At 40.4% G+C, this 19,795-nt stretch overlaps 1 protein-coding gene across 2 annotated transcripts in view; it reads left to right on the forward strand.

The window, feature by feature from the left end:
* The window catches only part of sema3bl (sema domain, immunoglobulin domain (Ig), short basic domain, secreted, (semaphorin) 3bl), a 59,921-nt gene that overhangs the window by 25,569 nt on the left and 14,557 nt on the right, over nt 1-19,795 (forward strand). For both annotated transcript variants that reach the window (XM_063463400.1, XM_063463402.1), the window contains exons 4-10: nt 4,384-4,503; nt 13,501-13,591; nt 15,582-15,698; nt 15,897-16,039; nt 18,731-18,845; nt 18,985-19,054; nt 19,176-19,320. In XM_063463400.1, coding sequence (XP_063319470.1) covers nt 4,384-4,503; nt 13,501-13,591; nt 15,582-15,698; nt 15,897-16,039; nt 18,731-18,845; nt 18,985-19,054; nt 19,176-19,320 — 801 coding nt within the window. The remainder of the gene's footprint in view (nt 1-4,383; nt 4,504-13,500; nt 13,592-15,581; nt 15,699-15,896; nt 16,040-18,730; nt 18,846-18,984; nt 19,055-19,175; nt 19,321-19,795) is intronic.

Below are 19,795 nucleotides of genomic sequence, written 5' to 3' on the forward strand. Positions count from 1 at the left end.
AGTGGAGAAGTGATGTCACGATCCATTATTACACAGGTCTGAAAACCAGCTGTGTGAAACTTTACCTTACTGGTACCAAAGGAGTCGTATTGATTGTGTGTTTCCCTACACGGGAAATAAATTGAGATATTTGACAGTTTTTGTTAAACTGCACCGCCACCTTTATGCATTCCTTCACATATCTCCTTTACTGTGTGTTTCTGGGCTTTTTTTGGTGTCAAATGAGATGGATTACTGCTGTGTCCTATATAATCTACAAAGCAAAAGACGTACACACTGAACACACACACACACACTCACATAGGCGCATGTGTTACAACTTATATGGTTATTGTCAGAAAGCGATAAAGGTTGAAAGGTGAAAGGTCTTTGGACTTTAGTGTGTGGGTGTTTGGTGATTTAGGGAGAAAGGTCCAATCACACTGAGGAAATTTAGGTTAAAAATACAGTTCATAGTTTATAGAGAATGTATTTTAATCTTTGGAATAATCCTTGTTACACAAAGTAAAAAAGCAATGAAATGCAGTTTTCCTTCTCAGCACACTGCAGTAGAATGAATATCTTCAGCATCCACATCCTGACATCATGACACTGAAACTCGGTGGAAATAAATAAATGTGTTTTTCTTATCTCCTTAATGAAAGTCTGTCTCCACACTGTTCTACTGACACGTGCCTACCACCTAAAACATGTTTTTACTGATAGTGTTTCCTCCCAGAATCACAACCTCATGGCCTTCACCACCATTAATCACAGCTCACACAAATAAATACCAGGCAGAAGGGATGGGAGGCGGACAGCAGCTTCTGCTAAACATGTAGTGTCTTGTTTTCAATTTTCCTCCACTTGCCGCTGGGTTGATGATCAAATCAATTCATCGCTGCCAGGAATTGTCACAGTGTTGTTCCTATGGTGCACAAACAAAGCTTTCCAGGGATTAAATCACTGAGATCAAGAACACAGGTGTTAGGATTGCAAAGTTGACATCTGAGCGTGCATATTTGAAGCATGAATTCTTTATGTAGGCTCCAAAAATCAATTGTGCACTCACTGCTCTGCTTTTTTTCTTTAATGACAGCCCTGATAGTGTCTGTATTCCAACCTTTCTTGTAGAAAGACCTGATTATGTCAAGATCCCAAGCATAAAAAATTCTGGGTTTTAAAAAATAAATAAATATATGATAAATAATGCACTCAGACTCCCAAGCTATGATAACATCAAAGCATTTGGCCTCCAGATCGGGGCTTCTGCAAAAGCTCCTCTCGATTGCGTTTCACTGTTTGTGTTAATATAAATGTCAATAAGATGCAGCAAATGTCTGTAACTGTTCAGAATGACTTTTAAGATCTCCAAGAAGCCACAAACGTCTCCACACAGGAGTTTCGTGTCTTGATTGAGTGCTTTCAGTGGTCAATCGAGAAAAGTTGTTTCTTTGAGGATCAAACAGCAACTGAGACCAAAGACTTGAACAGACCATTCAGCTGTCCAGCTTTGAACTGCCTGCACAGTGTTTGTGTGTGTCTGTATTTATGTAGGAGGTCCTGTTCACTGTAGCGTTATACATGCTCATATTTGTGTGCATGTGTGTGCGCGCGTGTGCGTGTGTACAAATGTGTTGGTCCTCACTTCCTGTTAGTATTACAGAATAACAGATTTCTTTCTGTTGAACATCGGCTGTTTATACTGGAAACTGCTCTCCATGTCCAAACCTGCCTCTCCCTACCCGGGTCAGTTATCCTCAAACATATTTGGCTGCTGCTCGAGCTTTCACTGTGGTTTGCTCCATGTTAGCTGTAGCTTTGTGTTCCAAGGACACGGGTAATTAATGGACCAGTGACCGCAAAATTAAATTTCTCCAATCAGCATCTCACTAGTGCCTCAAACTTCCAAGCAGTCCTCCTCAAATGTGATCCCCTCTTCCAAAATGAGGTATTATTGGCAAAAAAATAACCCTGGACGACCACACAGTGCAGAACTGACCTTCCAGGATTAAACATAATAGCAAAGTACATGCCACAATAAGCCCAGGAGATATACACTTCTGATTGCAATTCTATCTTTTAGTTAGTTTAAACATAGTTGGTCTCCATTCACCTTTCTTTGTTTCTTCAACTTGTGTTTTTTTTGTGGGTTTTTTTTTACTTCAAATTGACTGAAAAATATGTTAAATATAGTATATTGTGCACACTACAAGTAGGAAGGTAGATGTCAAATAAAACTAAGAAAAAAACACAAAGGTTTCTCTGTCCAGTAGCACCCTGCAAATGTTTCACTGTCACTTTGAAATCTCGTACTATTAATGAAAGTAAACTGCTTTACTCCTGTATGATCCAAATTAATAACCATATTCAGTGGGAAAAGAGGTTTAGTGCTGCAAATTGCAAAGATCTGCCAGAGATTTGGCAGGGATCTTATTTGCTTATGTTAATGATACTTTTGTCTCAGAGCAAAAGATTAAAAGGTCACTGTTTAAAATGCTGTACATTCTTCTTTTCAAATACCAGGTTACGCAAATGTGGTTTCTGTGGGTAATTTCAGATCTTTAAGTGTGGAAGCACTGTTGCTGGGAACACATTTTGGAGGGCGGCAACCTTCTCTTGATAATTTAAGGTTAATACGAGCACATTACATGCTTTTGTTTTCACCATCTTGCCCTAACCATGACTTTTTATGTGGTAAATTTCAGCCCTGGCCGTTGTTACGACTACTCCCCGAGATCTCCCAGTGAGACAAAACCAGATTTAGTAATCAAACATCTTCATTTTCTGTTAAACACCACTCCCTTTATTGCCACTTAATCCCAGTAAGCCCACACAGAACTGTGAAACCAAACGTCCCAGAGTGGGAGAGACATATTTCCTCTTTTCAACATTTCAATTCGCTCTTTTCTCAGGGTCACATAGATCTTCAGATGACTCCCCGAGTACAAGCACAGAAACGCGGGAGGGGAAGGTTTCTACTCATTTCCAATAGGCTTCGTGGGCTGTGCTGTTTGTCTTCTTACAACCACAAAATTAAATTTACATCTTAATTTTATCCCTTTAGAAGATGATTCCAACAGGCTGGAGATAAATTATAAGCAAGTAAAACAACACTAATTTAGGATAAATAACTGAGGGGACGCGGTGTCCGAAAACCTTTAAAAGCCATGCCAAACTGGCTCAATGATATCCCATCATCGTCACTGGAAACAGAATGTTTGAAATCTAGACGCTTGTACATCGAAAAACCAGTAGTACATTTAGATTTGCTGAAAACATTTTTAATATAAATGCGTTTTCTGCTTTTCACTTGCCTGGTTTTGTTTGAAACATAGAAATTATCCTGTGGAGAAGAGTAATATAATGATGTAAACTGTTTCTCTTAGTGCAGCGACATGGTTTACATCAGGTCTGCAACGAAGCACTCGAGGAAACGATCAGAGGCGGTTTCAGGTCCGACTGCAGCATCGAGAGGGACAGGGGCCAAACGCACAGCATGGCAGATTTACTCGACACATGCACTTGTATAAACACAAAGACTAGCAAATGCACACATGTGGAGATCAAGATGGCACATGCAGATAGACACACAAAAACCTTCACCAACACTCTAGTATCTAATTCTCAGTCAAGCACGCTCATGCAGACACACACACACTCTAGGCACTGATTGTGCAGATGACTTTGACCTGCGAGTGATCGCTGCCCGATCCTTTCTTTCCTCAGGCTGACACCCGTTTTGTCTGCTGCTTTTGTTACACAAAGGAAAGAGGAAGTAGTCATGCCCTCTGCTTCCTCTGCAGCTCTGTGTATCATAAAAAGGTCTTAATACTAATACTTCCTTAGTCACTACATCTATTGTTCCTGTCATGTGTCACCAATCTCTGTTTTTAGGACCTTTAACTTGAATTTCTTCTGAATTTCCTTCTGTTACAGAGTGCCTGATAAAGCAGCTTCAAGCCTTCCTTTCCGATTTGATCTCTCCCTGCTTCTATATTTTTTCTCTTCTCTTTCTTGTTGCTGTTGTCAAAAGTTGAATTTAGATTTATTCCTGAACTCTTCATCTTATACTCTACATAACCACAAACGTTTTATACCAAACCACCAGAATTATCTACCACATTTTAACACTGGCTCCCAGGTTTTTCTTGGGTTTCATGAGTTCCTTTGACCTGAGTATGATGAATCTCCTTCTTTATCATCGCTTTGGCGGACATCCAAAAATCACAGATACCACTCCTGGATGGAGGCTATCACGTTTCATCTTTCTCAGGGCTCAGGACTACATTTGGCATCAATAAGCTTGTTGGTTTCTCTTCGGTACCCTCAGCTTGTCTGCAGTTTGTTAACATCTTTGAAATATAGATTTTTAACCTGACTTTGTGTTTGTGTGCTTTGCAGACAGAGTGTGCCAACTTTGTTCGCCTGCTGCAGCCCTACAATCGTACGCACCTCCTGGCTTGTGGCACTGGTGCCTTCCAGCCCATGTGTGCCTTCATCTATGTGGGGCACAGAGGAGAGGTAAGAAGGGTTTAAGATGGGCTGCGGGTGGTGGTGGCTGTGGACTGCTACTGCTTCTTATAGAACTCTGGACATCTGCAGATCGTCTTGGGCAGCTGATTATCTCACTGCATCCATCATTCAGCAGAAAATACAAAAACATGCACTGACTATCAGTTACCTAAATACAGCCACAAACCCCCCAAAACACAGACATGCAAACACATATATCAGTTGGGGTTGCTGATGAAAGCTCTGTGGTGTGCAGCTGTCACAGTTGTGGGAAACTCGTATTTTAGTGCTGAACTGCACTCACTCTGCATTTTTGGGAACTGTAAATTATACATGCTTTTTATGCACTGTGTAGTTATTAGCAGTTTGAGCTGCAACTTTAGAAACTCTGAATATATATTTCACATGACAATTTAATAAGAGCCTGACTTCTCACCTCCACATAACTGACCAATCACAGCATTGAATGCTGTAACGCACTCTGTAAGAACATCTGGCAGGTTACGCTGAGAACTTTTATTGCTTCTCTCTCTTTTTAAAATACACGTACAAAAACACTTTACTGATCGCTAATTTGTTTACATGCATATGCAGCGGGCATGGATCAATATATTTCATTACACTGAATTACATTACATTTCAGCTCTACTTTGCACTCCACAAAGTCCAGATAAAAATATGAACCTTAAATGGGTAAATGATTCTCTGTGCTCGGCAGCTAGCTGCAATTTTTGTCTGTTTCACTGGCTTCAGCCACACAGATTAGACACCAATCAATGACACCGCTGTAGCAATTCTTTTTACTTTTTCTTTGACGTCCACTAAAAGTCCTCTGCCTGGGGTGCATACGTAGCTGTTGCAATGAAATGTAAAGCCTCAGTGGACGAGTCTGTGGCCACACATCTCCCCAAAAATTGGCAGGCATGTGGAGGTCCACCAGCCATTTTGCACACCGTGTGATGATGAAATTTATATCATTTGGACCCAAGAAGACCCCAGCAGACTCACAAGCGCAGAAAGTATAATCAAGTATAGTAAGAGAGTTCAAAAAGATGGTTGTTACTTTCTGCACACTTTTCCATTGGTAATTAAACATATTGTCCAGTCAATCTTAAAATGTTCATTTGAATAATTTGTCAATACTAATTAAATGAACACCGACTAAAGGCCAGTAAATCAAAAATTTACAGTTGACATGATAATGAAAGGTTGGTGGTCTTACTACTTCTCAGTAGAAAAGCATGGCACCACACAAAGGAAATAGTGTATATGTATGAGATGATACAAGGAACGACTGGGTGGCCTCAAAGCTGTGGAGGAAATCAGTCTAATGGAGCAAATGGGGTTGGTGCCAATGTGGCTTTTCAGAAAAACACAGTTCAGACTGACTGGGGTCTGTGCACAGATCCCTGAGGTTCAATGTTAATTCTCTACAGGCAGCTCTGCCATGAGTTTTTCTGCAGGCTACTCAGCCGCAGCATTAAACCCTCTATACATCTTTTCAAATGCACAGGCTGGCTCTCAGATGCTCAGCTGAGTGGAAACCTCTGCAGACTCTCAGACTTGGAGCCACTTAAAGGACAAGAATGTATGAATGGAGCTATTAAGGCAGACTCGTAGCTCTCTGTTTAACGGCACTTGAACAGATCCTTGCCCAGTGTGCTGCCCTGTAGGGCCCAGCAGGAGAGGGTCAGTCTTTAGGGGAGGGGGGAGGTAGATGTTGGCAAAGCGCTCTGTTAGGGAAATGAGACAGTGGGATGGGAGAGTGCCAACCTTGTAGAATGTGTGTTGATTTGTGTGTGTGGCTTGTGTGTGCATATAAAGTGCAGGAAGTGCATTTTTCCTTTTCTGTTATGGATTTAGGTGCTCGACACAGCGTGTGTTCTCCTTAGCGGTGTCATTTTCTTCCTCCCCCCTAATCTGTCATCCCAAGTGTGGTTTTTGAACTCTGGGTTTTATGGCACATCATGGAAAATGGAATACATATTTCTCTGTTCATGTTAAATAATTTAGCTCAGAGACAATATACTGTGGTCTGCGTGGCTCAAAACTGGGGAAACAAACACTGGAGATAGAGACAGTTCAGCAGAATCCTTGTTAAGGGTTGCGATGCATTTGGGAGCAGAGCAGAAATGTAGGCCACATGTTTTAAACTGCAGCCTGCTGGGAAGTGCAGGAGTTTCTGCCCCCAGTGCAACTAAGCAACACACTTGAACTCAGCACTTCTTAGTAAGCGGTTATGGGTTTTTTTTTCCTGCAGGAATGATTCAGATAGCCAGTTACGAAACTCGTAAGGTAGGTTTAAACAATTTTTCTTTTTGATCTAAGAAAGGATTTTATCCAAGTGTGCAGGGACTGTAGGTGTCATTTTTTTTTTTGTTAAAGTGCATTGAATCATCTGTTGCTATCCAGTTTAAGATGATGAAGGTGCTGCACCTGTCTTTGCAATCATTGCTTCTTCTGTTTTATTTGCCCCACGGGATGCACTTTGTGATAGGATAGTTGTGTTTGCACACGTATGCGTGTCTGCCCAGGTGTGTATTTAATGAGCGGAACAGCCTGCAACAGTTGTATGGGTGTCAAAAAACAAATCACTTCTTCTCTCCTAAAATATATCATGACACCAGCTGCTCTCCAGCTTGCGTGTCTGTCTAAAACCACCACTCAGACTGCAAGTGTTTCCTTTCAGGTAGTCAGCGAGTCCAGCTGAATGGACAGCACCAAAGAGAGCCTGTCCATTTATATAACCAATTGTAAACTGGTGGAGAAAACACACACATTTGAGTGCTTGACCTCTCCCAGGAACTGAGGCTGCGGGCTCTCAGTTCCTGGACTCTGGGTGGGATGACCTTTGACCTCATAGGTGTTTCATCTCAGTTAGGGGGCATATACATACTCTTTCTATCCCTTCATTGGCACCCCTTTCTCTCCCCCTTCTCTTTTTCTTGGTGTCACTTTGTTGCCTGACTGTCAACAATGTTTTACGCAAAAATTTCAACATGTTGTGAGAAAATATTTGATTCATTTTACAACAGCTGGCTCTCAGTGGAAAAAAATGCACTGTCAGACAGTGTTTTGACAAAATCTATTAGTATTGGACATGCTGTTATTGCCTTTTGGTGTTAGCCAAGCCCAACTGTATTTCATACTTTTATTCAAAGATGAAAACAAAGAATTGGATTTGGAAACATTCTGGTCAACGAACCCACCAGCGTAACCTCATGATTGGCCGTGTCAGTAATGTTCATATTTCTTGGAGGTCGTGGAGGTCAGGCGTGTCTTAGACAAAATTTAAAAACCACTAAAAGCATTTTTTATGCTCATGTGCAATGAGATTAAGTTTCATCGGGCCATTCAAGAAGAACTCGTGTGTCCCGTTCCTTGCTTTAGAAAAATGACCCATGATTTAGTGAATTATCACCAGTTAAGAGCATCATAATCTCCATTAAATGAACCTCTAATTTTTGTCTCAGGTCTGTGTGTCTTTGTCTCCCCCTTCTCTCTCTCCCTTACTCCCCCACACTTAAAGACTAACATAAACTGAAGTCCCCCCTGGTGAGTGACACAGCTTGCCTGGGCAGCGTCATAGATGTGAAAATAAACCAACATGTTACAGTGACGACATAAAAATACAAGACCACACACACACGGGCACACACTTATACACACACATAGAAGCCATCAAAACAAATAACACCAGCTAAAACATAAATATGTGGACAGGGAGACAGAAACACAAGCAAACATTCAAACATAAAAAAGTTCAATGTATATGTGCAGATACAGGGAGTTAACGAAAGCTTCATTGATCCAGAAGCTCCATTTTTCAGTTAAAGCTGACTTTTACTTAAGATTTGTGCTTTGTGGAGCTTAAAAAAATAAACTTGCTTAGTAAGGAATTTGCTAAATCATTTCCGCTCGCCATGATGGCCTAAAAAGAGTTCTTTTTCATGTCCATTGGGAAAAATAGTAAATGCCTGTCAGCGTAACAGTATTGCAAGTGAACTAAAAAGGTTGAAAGCATGATGAAAAATTGATTCCTTGTAAATCACCTGTTCTACTCTTCTCATGTGTGTTGCCTTTGGATCAGACTCTTCACTAGAGCTCTTTAAGCGAAAGCTAAATTTACTGCCTGTGCTTTTTCTGCTCATTTTGCCCCATTTGTCTCATTTTAAGTGGTAGTTTACATCAACTTTACCTGTAATAATTGCTATAATTGTAGGCAATAGCTCTCGTTCCGTCTATCCTTGTGTCTTTATTTTTTTTCTGCTTTATCTTCCCCGCTTGTCTTCTAATCTCCCTCCATTCTCAGACTGTTTCTCTTTGGCTGACAAATATTCAGAAATTTTCAAAAACAAATAAAACCAGGAAAAATAAATTCGAAAACAGAAGAGGAATGAAAGGCAACAAAAGATGAAATGGGAGAGCGTGATTCCCATGCTTGCTTCCCCCAGAGTGAGAGTTGAATGGTGAGAGAGGAAGCCCAGTCATTATTTGACTGGACAGAGAGGACATAGCCAAGTACAACATGGTGTCACATGAGGTCTGCTAGTTGTCCAAGATGTTTGAAGCGAGACCAAACACTTTTAGACGTTAAGTGTTTTATACAGCTCCGTGTCGCAAAATTTTATCTGATGTTAAATAATAAACCTCGGACAAGTCAAATAAACTTGATGATTCGATGTCCAGAACAGATGATTTTATGTTTTAATGTGGCGTCACTTCTTCAAAACATTTATAACAATCAAGGACAAGATGGGATTTTTTTTCCTTTGTTTATCTTAATGGGACAGATGATTTAATTCAAACTGAAAGTCAAATTTTTGTTCCTGTCTGTTATTTTTGCATGCAGCCTATTATTTTATTCCTAGGATTAGGATCAGAATGAACAACCCCAAAGAGACACTATCCATTTATTTAACTGGTGGAGAAAACACACCCATTTGTGTCGTCAACCTGACAAAGAAAGGATTGTAAAAATATGGGAGGCTGAAGGCGTTCAGTCTGAAATGTCTTGTAAAAGGTAAATGATGAAGTAACAGTGTAGATGCAGTCACCAACCTAGAAGCTGAATCCAAATTAAAATCCTCCAAAAGGTTTCAACAGCACACAGACACAGTGAACAGCTCCAGTTTAATCACGTTAAGTAGTGTTGAAGCCTGTGAGATGCTAATTGAGACACTTGTCAATGAATGCATCACAGAAAAATGTCACCCATTTCAGAGTCATTACAAAGGCAGAAACTCTCATAACCACTGAAGCCACAGAACAGAAGGAGCTGAACAACCTGTGTATGCACTGGAAGATACAGAGATCTATACAGTAAACTATATGAAGAAATGACCAAATCCAGTAGTACAGACCTTTTGTTTAAGCCAGGCTGTAACGATTCCTTTTAATGCTGAAAGTTGGACATTTTAACATGTGAGTTTATGGGGATTTTGGAGCCAGCCTCAAATGGCAACTAGAGGAACTGCACTCATTTCAACACTTCATTTTTCAGCTTCAGACGTTGCCCCTTGGTTGTAACCAGTAGTTGGTTTCACATTCCCAACAATAAGAGCAATAGAGTTGTTTTTACCAGACAAGTCGGGCCCTATATCTATGAATGCAACTTTGTTATTCATTGAATTCTGGTTTACTGTAGTTGCTGTCAGCACTGAAAACGCAAATATTTGACTTTCCAGCAACAGATTCTTGTCTCTGTAATAATAAAAATTACAAGAGGTATGCAAAGAAGACAAAAAATGTGCAGTTTTAGGTATAGACATCAATAAGGACTTGCTTTAAAAGACAGCCTTAGTGATATTTGTTAGTTATATCCATATTACTGCTAACGCTACTCAGAAAATATTAGCCCCCTAAGTGGTCAAACCACCAAAACAGCTGGAACAGAAAACACCTGGATATCCTGCAAAGTTGTGTTCACCGTCTTGTGAATCCCAGTACCTCATTTATAAGAAGGTGGGTCAGTCTTTAACATTGAATCTGTAGTCTCTCTTTTAGTCCGCTGATTAAGGGTGAACATTGTTTTCAGTATTAGTTTTAATTTAGGCAGTGCGCAAGGTTAAATAATCTGCTGGATGGAGGTTAATGAATAAACTAAATAAATGAAGGTTTCCGCATGTTAAATTACACAAATAGAATTGTGTGCCTGTGTCAGTAGTCACTTGTCTCGCTGGTCTTGTAGTGGGGGTCCGATGTGTTTTGCTTGGCAGAGCTGTGTGTAAAGTGGCCTGGATGTTTCTCTCTCCCTGTATCACGGCACTTCCGTGTATTTGTTTTGGCAAAGTATGGGCAAAGTGACTCTGACAGTCTAATCAGCTGAACAGGCAGCTGCGCCATTCCTCCAGATCACAATGAGATAACGCAGACGCACACGCTCACATGCAAACACCCCCAAAGCCGCACCAACTCGTATTCGCTGCACAAGTGCACAGTGGAAAGACTGCATATAGAAATGCAAACCACACATGCACACTCAAACACACACACACACAAACATATGTGCACACATGTGAGTGAAGAGGTGCTGAAAGGATAAGGATGACTAATGAATGAGGTAAACGACCTGTGCATGCATGAGAGGAGACGAAGAGCAGAAAGCAGCTGGAAATGAGAAGAAATGCAACACAGAAAGAGTCAAAGTGGTGGAGGGAAGGGTTTACTGTATGACATAATGAACTAATTAAACAATACATTTACACAAAAGGTTCTGCTCTTTTGCTATTAAGTTATTGACATATGAAAGTTTTTGAATAAAAATCGTCACCGTGTGGATAAAATCTGCTCAAAATGACAAATGAAGCCCTCATAAATCCCACTTGTGTAGTACTGGAAGAAATAAAGAGTTCTATTCTCATACAGGGGAAGACATGAATCAGATTACTTTTAACTTATCCTTGTAATCTAAAAAATTGATGAAGTGTGAATTCTGTGCATACGCCTGGACTGTATGCCTGCACTTCAACACCTTTAAAAGTCATTCAAACCAAAAATCTACATGTAGATTAAATGAAAAAGTTTGTGCATTAAATTTGAAGTGTGAAGAAATTTGATGTGTCCGTGATATTTGGCACGTATTACTGCCCGGGTGACACACTGTGTGTGGGCGTATTTGCTGTCCACTGTGTTTCTTACAGTATTTTTATCAAGCCTACTTCAATGTCATCATCTCCCCTGTGATCTCTGCTCAGTCAAAGACTCGCCCACCTTGTAACAATGCTCCATTGTTTATTACAGGAACAAAGACTGAGACGGACAGAGTTCACTGTAAGGACACTTAAATCAGTAACATGCACTTGCATTAAACCAGAGGTCCTACTGCTGCTCTTGTCACCTTCTATTCCCCTTTTTTTCCCTGGAAGTTGACTGCATTTGGAATTGATCACACGCAGGCGTCTCTGGCAAACACAGACTGGTACACTAGTGTCACTGAAGTGGAAATTCAAAGACAGAAAAACACAAGGCCTTTTGTCCACAATGACCCTTTTTTAAGCTGACACATCACACAATCCAAAGATACAGTATGGCCAGTATTTGTCAGGTGAACTATACAAAAGGGTAAATGACAAAGAACCCTTCTGTGTGAGGCTTTTTTAATTGCTTCCTTACTCCGCTCTGCCAGAGTAAGAAAAATAGAATTTGAATGCAGTTTCACGTAAAGTGGACGTCAGCAGGGAATGTGAATTTATGTTAACTTGGCAGGCAAGAACCGGATTATAAAACCTAAAATATATTCTTCACCTGGACGCACTGAAGGACTAACCTGTAAAATCATGTCTCCATCCTTTTCTATTCAGCATACTCAAATTATACTGCCAGGTTGAGGAAAAAAGCACTTTACCTGTGTTTAGCTTTAATTTTGATAAAAGCACAAAAAGGTAAGTGACAGCTATGTAAGTGTGGCTCGTTTTCAGCATGTTGTGAAAACCCCATCAAACCCCAGAACATTTGCATCAAATGTGCTCCATCAGATACCTTGGGATGTTGTCACGGTGCACACACGATGCCTTGCTTCTGCCTTTTTGGAGACAGGCTTTGATTTTGACTGAATTCACAGACTTTTTAGCCAACAAAACAAAGGTAAGCAGTAAATCTGTAGTGGGTCAGATAACAAATTGATTTCCTCACAAGATTCAGCCATTGTCCCAACATGCAATATAGAGTGATGTCACATTCATACTTCCTACATTTTTCCAGCACAGACTGTTTTTGGAGTGAGTGAAGGAGCTGATGTGGCTGCAGACTCTTGTCGCCTTGCGACAGCAGTTGCTGTGCAGCAAGATATGCCGCTGTTATGAAAATAAATGAAATAGGAAAGGTTTGAATGAACATGGTGTACGGTTCAGTCTATCATCTGGCCACAGACTCAAAAAACTGTTTATATTTTCATGTCATGAAATTGGCTGTATATTTTTGCTTGTTTTTTCCCTGCAGAGTATGTGTTGACTGAGTTTTATGATCTCAGGATTGAAGCACTTTTTTTTTTTATTGTTGACAAAGTTTGCATTTTAAGTCTATTTAATAAGTGTTTTACGGACTACCCCGCAGCTCTAAGGAATAATCTACACTGGGAACAGGGTGGGAAATTTCTCTGAACCCTGGCAACTGCTCTGATCCTGCATTTCCTCTTATCTCAGACAGCGCCGTCAGTCTCAGACAGTCGCCGGGTTCGCTGAAAGGACAAATAAATGTAACACCCGGTGAAACTAAAACCAGCCCATGGTCTCTTTTATTTGTGTCGACAATGGAACAGAGGGGAAGAACAATGGCCTTTCAGTTATTAAAAAATTAACCCTTTATACAAGATCCAATTTGCTCTGCTATGGAGACACACTTGCTGAGCTTTTCCTCAGAATCATAATTAATCTCAGGTGTTAGGTTGAGTTTTGAAGCAAGACGGTTCTCATTTTTTTTGAAGAGAAAATAAACATCAATGCACTGATACATTATATCAGCTGTACTTAATGAATTAAACACTAACTGAGTGTCTTCCTTCCCCAGCACGTGTTCACAATGGACCCTCTAAATGTGGAAAATGGAAGAGGAAGAGTTCCACATGACCCCAGCTTCCCCTTCGCCAGCACCTTCAGTGGTATGTCCCGTATTGTTTGGCCTACATTTCTAAACAACTTCCTGAGTGGTTTATGAAGCCATATGGCGAGGGCACCCGTTTAAGATTCATTAGATGTTTTGTCGTACAGCAATAACGCTGACATATTCCAAACATTTAAAACACAGACTGCTCTGGCACGTGTCAATTCCCCTTTTCCTTTCGTGTTTACTGTCTGCCTCTCTGCTGTCAGAGTAAAGGTAAACATGCCAAAAAAGAGAGAGTAGGTTAAAGACCCAGTAGGGGGTGTTCTAGCCGTCATCATTTTCCATCAAAGGGGTTGCACAACAAAATATCAATTTCATAAGCCTCTGTGGCACAGCTGTTAATTCATTTGCCGCATCTGACTATTTAACCCCCCACCCCCCGGACAAGGTTGAAAAGTTCTGGGTGTTTCTCTCTAAATGTCACGAGGTATTTACTGGGGCTTGTGAAATAACACTGATTTATGCCAGTGACACACAATCCCAGGATCCACTAAGGGTGGAAATATATATAGTGTGTGTGTGTGCACGTATACATCCCTTTCTGGCTCCACAGCTGGGCGCTTTCAGCATCAGAATTCATCCCTCAGTGCACTGTAATTGGCAGGAAGACCGCAAATTGGAGCCAAATAGTAGTTTGGACATCTGCAGTGATACTGCAGCGGTCACATGCATACAGAAAAAGAGACACAAAAGCATTTGTCACAGAAATAGTAACAGATAGAGACGAAAGCATACTGTACATGCTGGTAGAGGCTCATAATTTGTTAAAGGTTTAGGATTCATCATCAATTTGAATGGTATAATCTAAAAAATGCAGTCAGCAAATCTCCAGCTCCACTCTGGGTCAGCAAGGATGTGTTTGATGACAGACTGAATTCAGACTCTTGTTACGGGACTGAATTTGACTTTCAGTCTGTCTGCTGGCCTCAGTGATCATTAGTGGTCAAAACCACAAGGTTTTGTTATGCATGTTTTCTTCTTCGCCTTAAAGCTTCTTCTTTTGTATCCCTAAAGCCAAAACCAAATACTGAAAGAAAGAAACAACAAATACACACAGAGAGCTTCGACCGACACTCTGCAGCCCTGGATGAGAAAGATAAAGAGAAACAGAGACGCTGAGAATGAAACAATAAAAACCTGATGAAAATCCTCTTCATCAGTTATCAACTCAATGATATCTCCTCCTCAGTTTTAGGATCTTTTCCCAACACGCGCAAACCTCAATTCCCCACGACCTGTCAGCAATCATTATGATGTCCGTGCGTTTATATTTGCACGTTTGATTATGTCATACCACATAGGTTTGACTGCATGCGTGTCTCGCTGTACGGTAAAGAAGTATCTGTGCATTTCTAATACCATTATCATGGCCAAATAAAATAAGAAGAATTAATTTTCACTTTCCACAAGGTCACATGAGAGCAGTCTGTCACCAGATTGAGTTTCTACACCAGCTGGGAAAAATTAAAAACAGTTGTGTTTTTGCAAACAACCCAGCTTCACTATGAAAAACTCACTCTTATAATTCTTCATTATGTGATAGTTGCAGTGGGTTGCTTTATAGCCGTTTGGGTTGCTGTCTTGTCTTGTGACCGATAACCCCCAACAGCTGAGGATTTCCCAAAATATATTGTGAAAAATGTGCTGGAGGAGGGATTTTGTTATTTATCTCCATTTGCAAGAATTTTCGGAGTGGCTGAAACTTAAAGTTGGTCCACTGCTGATGGTCTCAGTGGAGGATGCTTAAGTTTCAAATTACACTCCCTGTGTGTTCTGTGTTGGGTTTGTTCATTTTCTTCTTTTCTATCCTGCATCTATGTTCTTCATTCAACTAAACCTCAAACTCACCCATTATTTTTGGCTGCCTTTCCTTTTTTATTTACTAATTACCCTCTTTTTATATTCTTGCAACCATTTTCTGTAAACTCTGCTCTTCTCATCATCTTTTCCTCCCCTTCTTTTAAACATTTCCTGTCTCTCTGTAGGTGGGGAGCTGTATACAGGACTGACAGCAGATTTCCTGGGAAGAGACTCTGTGATATTCAGAAGTATGGGTGGTCGCTCCACAATGAGGACAGAGACTGACCAGAAACTCCTTCATGGTAATGTTTCACTCTTTGGCCGAGCGTTTCTACAATACAATGACAATACAAGACAATTTTAAGTCAACAAGAAGTACAAACAACAACAGCAAGTCTGTTAGAAATATGCAAAATTTTACTATAAAGATGCTGAAATAAAGATCAAAGTGATTTACTCATACTCCCACATGCAACTCTTTTCCATCTTCAACCTTGCAGATCCCAAGTTCATTGCAGCCCACCTAATCCCGGATAATGATGACAGAGACAATGATAAGGTGTATTTCTTCTTCACTGAGAAGGCCACAGAGGCTGGAGAAACAGAGGGGGCCATACACACACGAGTTGGACGAGTGTGTGCGGTAAGATACTTCATAATACTTTTTATATATGATGTAAATTTTTCTGTTAAGGTTTAGAAATTAAGTTGTAAAAGCCACCTCAATAGAGACAGACTCTGGCTTTTCACTATGTGTGTGTTTATTATTAATCTCTGTCTCTCTTCCACGGTGTGTTTTTGCCCTATCTTCCTCCCCTCACCCTTAACCGGTTGTGGCAGATGGCCGCCACACCTTCAGCCTGGCTTTGCTGGAGGTTTCTTCCTGCTAAAAGGGAGTTTTTCCTTCCCACTGTCATCAAGTGCTTGCTCATAGAGGGGACATTTGAATGTTGGGGTTTTCTATTGGTTATTATTAGGGGTGCAACGATACACAAAATTCACGGTTCAGTTCGGTTCAATACTTTGGTGTCACGGTTCGATATTTTTTCGATACAAAAAAATGTTGATGCTTTTTTAATTTGTCATTTATTAAAATTATAAATATATATTTTAACTCAAAAGTACAGTTTTTAAATTTAATGTTGCTGAAACGACAAAGTAATAAAAAAATAAATATCTGATGGAGAAATCACTCATCTTTGGAAAAGAGAGTTTATTACAGAGAAATGGCTCTTTCCAAAATAAAAGCTATACTATACGCTTCTTCTGGGGTATATTCTCAGCAGCATATTAAACATATCAGGTCCCCATAAGGAGAATCATGTGCTAACGGCTGTCTAAATGACTCTGGTAAAGTTTGTAGCATGAGTGCTTGTTGTTTTTGTCTGCTTCCACTTGTCTTTGCACTAGGATGATGTCGGAGTAAATGTGCAGTCATATTCATTGTGTTCCCACTAGTGCTGTCAGCGTTAATCTGAAATGACATTAACGCCACAACACGGCAAATCTCCGTTAACGAGCTACCGAGGATCGCCCCGTGTGTGGGGCTGGACGGCGTCAACACGTTAACGAGCAAACTGCGCTAACGCAGTAGTTCCCACCCATGTAATTGAGCATTGCGTGGCACATCTGACATACTGTTTTACTTTTGTCCATGACGCGCTTACCTTCAGTGTCATACTTCACATGAAGACCAAAATAGTTCCAAAGGCCATATCTGAATGAAGGTGGGGGAGGTTCAATTTGCCATGTTACAACGGCCTTAGCTTCTGTCTTGCTAGCTTGCGCTGCGCTCAGTGGATCTGCGCTCGACAGTGCAGCCTAGACGGATAAGTCGAACGCAGATCCACTGAGCTCTCAACACAGACAGCATCGTCAGAAGAAAAGTTGATAAAATAAATAAAAAATTTTGTATTGTTCGATACACATGCGTACCGAACCGAAAGCACTGTATCAAACGGTTCAATATCGATACGAGTATCGTTGCACCCCTAGTTATTATTGTACGGTCTTTACCTTAAAATATAAAGTGCTTTGTTGCTGACATTTTAAGATATCTACAACTACACAAGAAACTGGATTATTAGAGGATTAAGCATTGATAAAATACATATAGCATCATGCATGTCGCATCATAATGCCACAGAAAGACAGAGAAACAAAGTTTCATTAACTCGGGAGATCCACAAAAACTGATACTTACATATGCTGAAACACTGAAAGATGGTTTGTTGATAGGTGTGGATGAGAGAAGCCAGATGTTCAGGTGAGCTAGACATGCACTTCCTCGAGGCCCATCAAATATCCTGTCCCCGGAATGAGACATCTGTAGGGATATTTCACTTGAAGATGAGATCGCAAAGGCGCACCAGAGGAGTCACAAAAGGTCTCATATTCTGAGTCATTGATAAGCTACAGAAACACTGAGCTAGATACTGTAAAGGCAAATACCTTGACTCAGGGGACTTTCTGAGTGTATGGCCACATACAGATGTCTGCAGAATTAATTTTCCAGGAGAGAAGGTAATGGTTTTATGGGTTTATCCTCCTATTATGTCAGTCATAAACTACCTTGTGGAAAAGACAAATTTCTTTTGGGGCGATCAAATATTTACTTTCCCCAAGGTTGATCGTGAAATTTAGAAGTATATGAAATGTTTCTCCTTCCAAAATGCACACAGCTGTCAGATTTCCCAACAATGATCTCCATCTGCCCTACACGCTCCGTAACATTCTTTCACGCAATGATTTGCCTTATAAACCCATGTCTGCACTGTAACAGCACACGCAAATACAGGCATGCATAAAATATTACACACAAATACACACAAGCACAAAAACACGCGCACAGCTGCTGGGGTTTCCATTGATTTTGATAGACTGTGTCAGTAAAGTTTGGATAAACCACTCAGGCAAAAACCCACTTTAACTTTCACCATCTAACTTTCTTTCTCCTTCTCGTGTGTTCACCTTTTTCCATCTTTATTTTTTTCTTCCTCATACAAGTAGTATTTCCTTCTCAGGCCTCCAATTCTTTCCAAGACAAATGTCATCCACACTCCTATAGTATTTTTGGCAAAAAGCTTTTTACCAAAGCTGATCACCATTATACGCATTCACACATACACATAAACTGAGGAGCTATGAGTAGATCTCTTGCTTGTTGGAGATCAGAAAATTCTAATTCGACGCTAAAGCTGAAACTCAGCACTTTCATCATCTTTCACTTCACATCCAGTGAGGTGGTGTAAAGAGCCAAAACAATGAATGATTTGTGTTTGGAAATAAATACGCAGCTGTGCTTTATAGATTGATTTTCTGTATCTTGAGCCAGAATGATGTCGGCGGTCAGAGAGTGCTGGTCAATAAGTGGAGCACCTTTATCAAAGCCAGACTTGTCTGTTCTGTACCAGGACCTCATGGAATCGATACTCACTTCAACCAACTTGGTGAGACACATTAAAGCACACGCACACACACACGCACACATAAGAATTTTCATATGATCCTGCACTTGGTTACAGTGTATCATATCTGCACATATTTATACTCCCACGCACACATTGACACTGTCTTTTGATAAAACAGAGGATGTTTTCCTGATGAGGACCAAGGATGAAAGGAACCCAGATGTCTATGCAATCTTTAGTACCATCAGGTAAACACGCATAGAGCTCAACTTTCAAAATAATGTGCACTCAACATCCGTACGACTCAGTAACATGATTTTTGGATATGTTATATTCCAACACTGTACATTTCCATTCTCTTCTTTACAGTAATGTATTCCAGGGCTTTGCTGTGTGTGTTTACCGCATGACTGATATCAGAGAAGTTTTCAACGGACCTTTTGCACATAAAGAAGGTCCTGACTACCAATGGGGTGCTTATGAAGGCAGGGTTCCTTATCCAAGACCAGGCGTGGTGAGTGATTGCAATCCAAATGTATCATTTTTAACTTTAAAGTTACTTGAGCATTGTTGCTGCCCAGCATTAACCATACCAATGACCCTGCTGTGCTTCCCAAAAACGTAATACATGTTGTTGATGCCAACATTATGAGGAAATACTCATAATGCAACTTCTAATAAAATTCAGAATCTGTCTCTATAATGTGCATAACTAGCGTTGGCGAACCAACTGCAAAGACTTTCTGAATACAGACACCTCACTTAATCGTTATTGTCAGGTGTGCTTAGGTCTTCATTTTGAGGTTATTTTCTTTCAGAATTACCTATTCTTAATATTTTTATTCACACCGACTGCATTATTTCACTGGACGAATTTGTGGCAAGATTTTTCTGATTTTTCAGATCCAAATAAACAGATTAGACCACTCAGACCACTGCATTTGGCAACAAGCTTAAAATCTGCACCTGTACTGAATATACAAATATTA

This window comes from Pelmatolapia mariae, linkage group LG20, assembly GCF_036321145.2.
Source record: "Pelmatolapia mariae isolate MD_Pm_ZW linkage group LG20, Pm_UMD_F_2, whole genome shotgun sequence".
Lineage (NCBI taxonomy): Eukaryota > Metazoa > Chordata > Actinopteri > Cichliformes > Cichlidae > Pelmatolapia > Pelmatolapia mariae.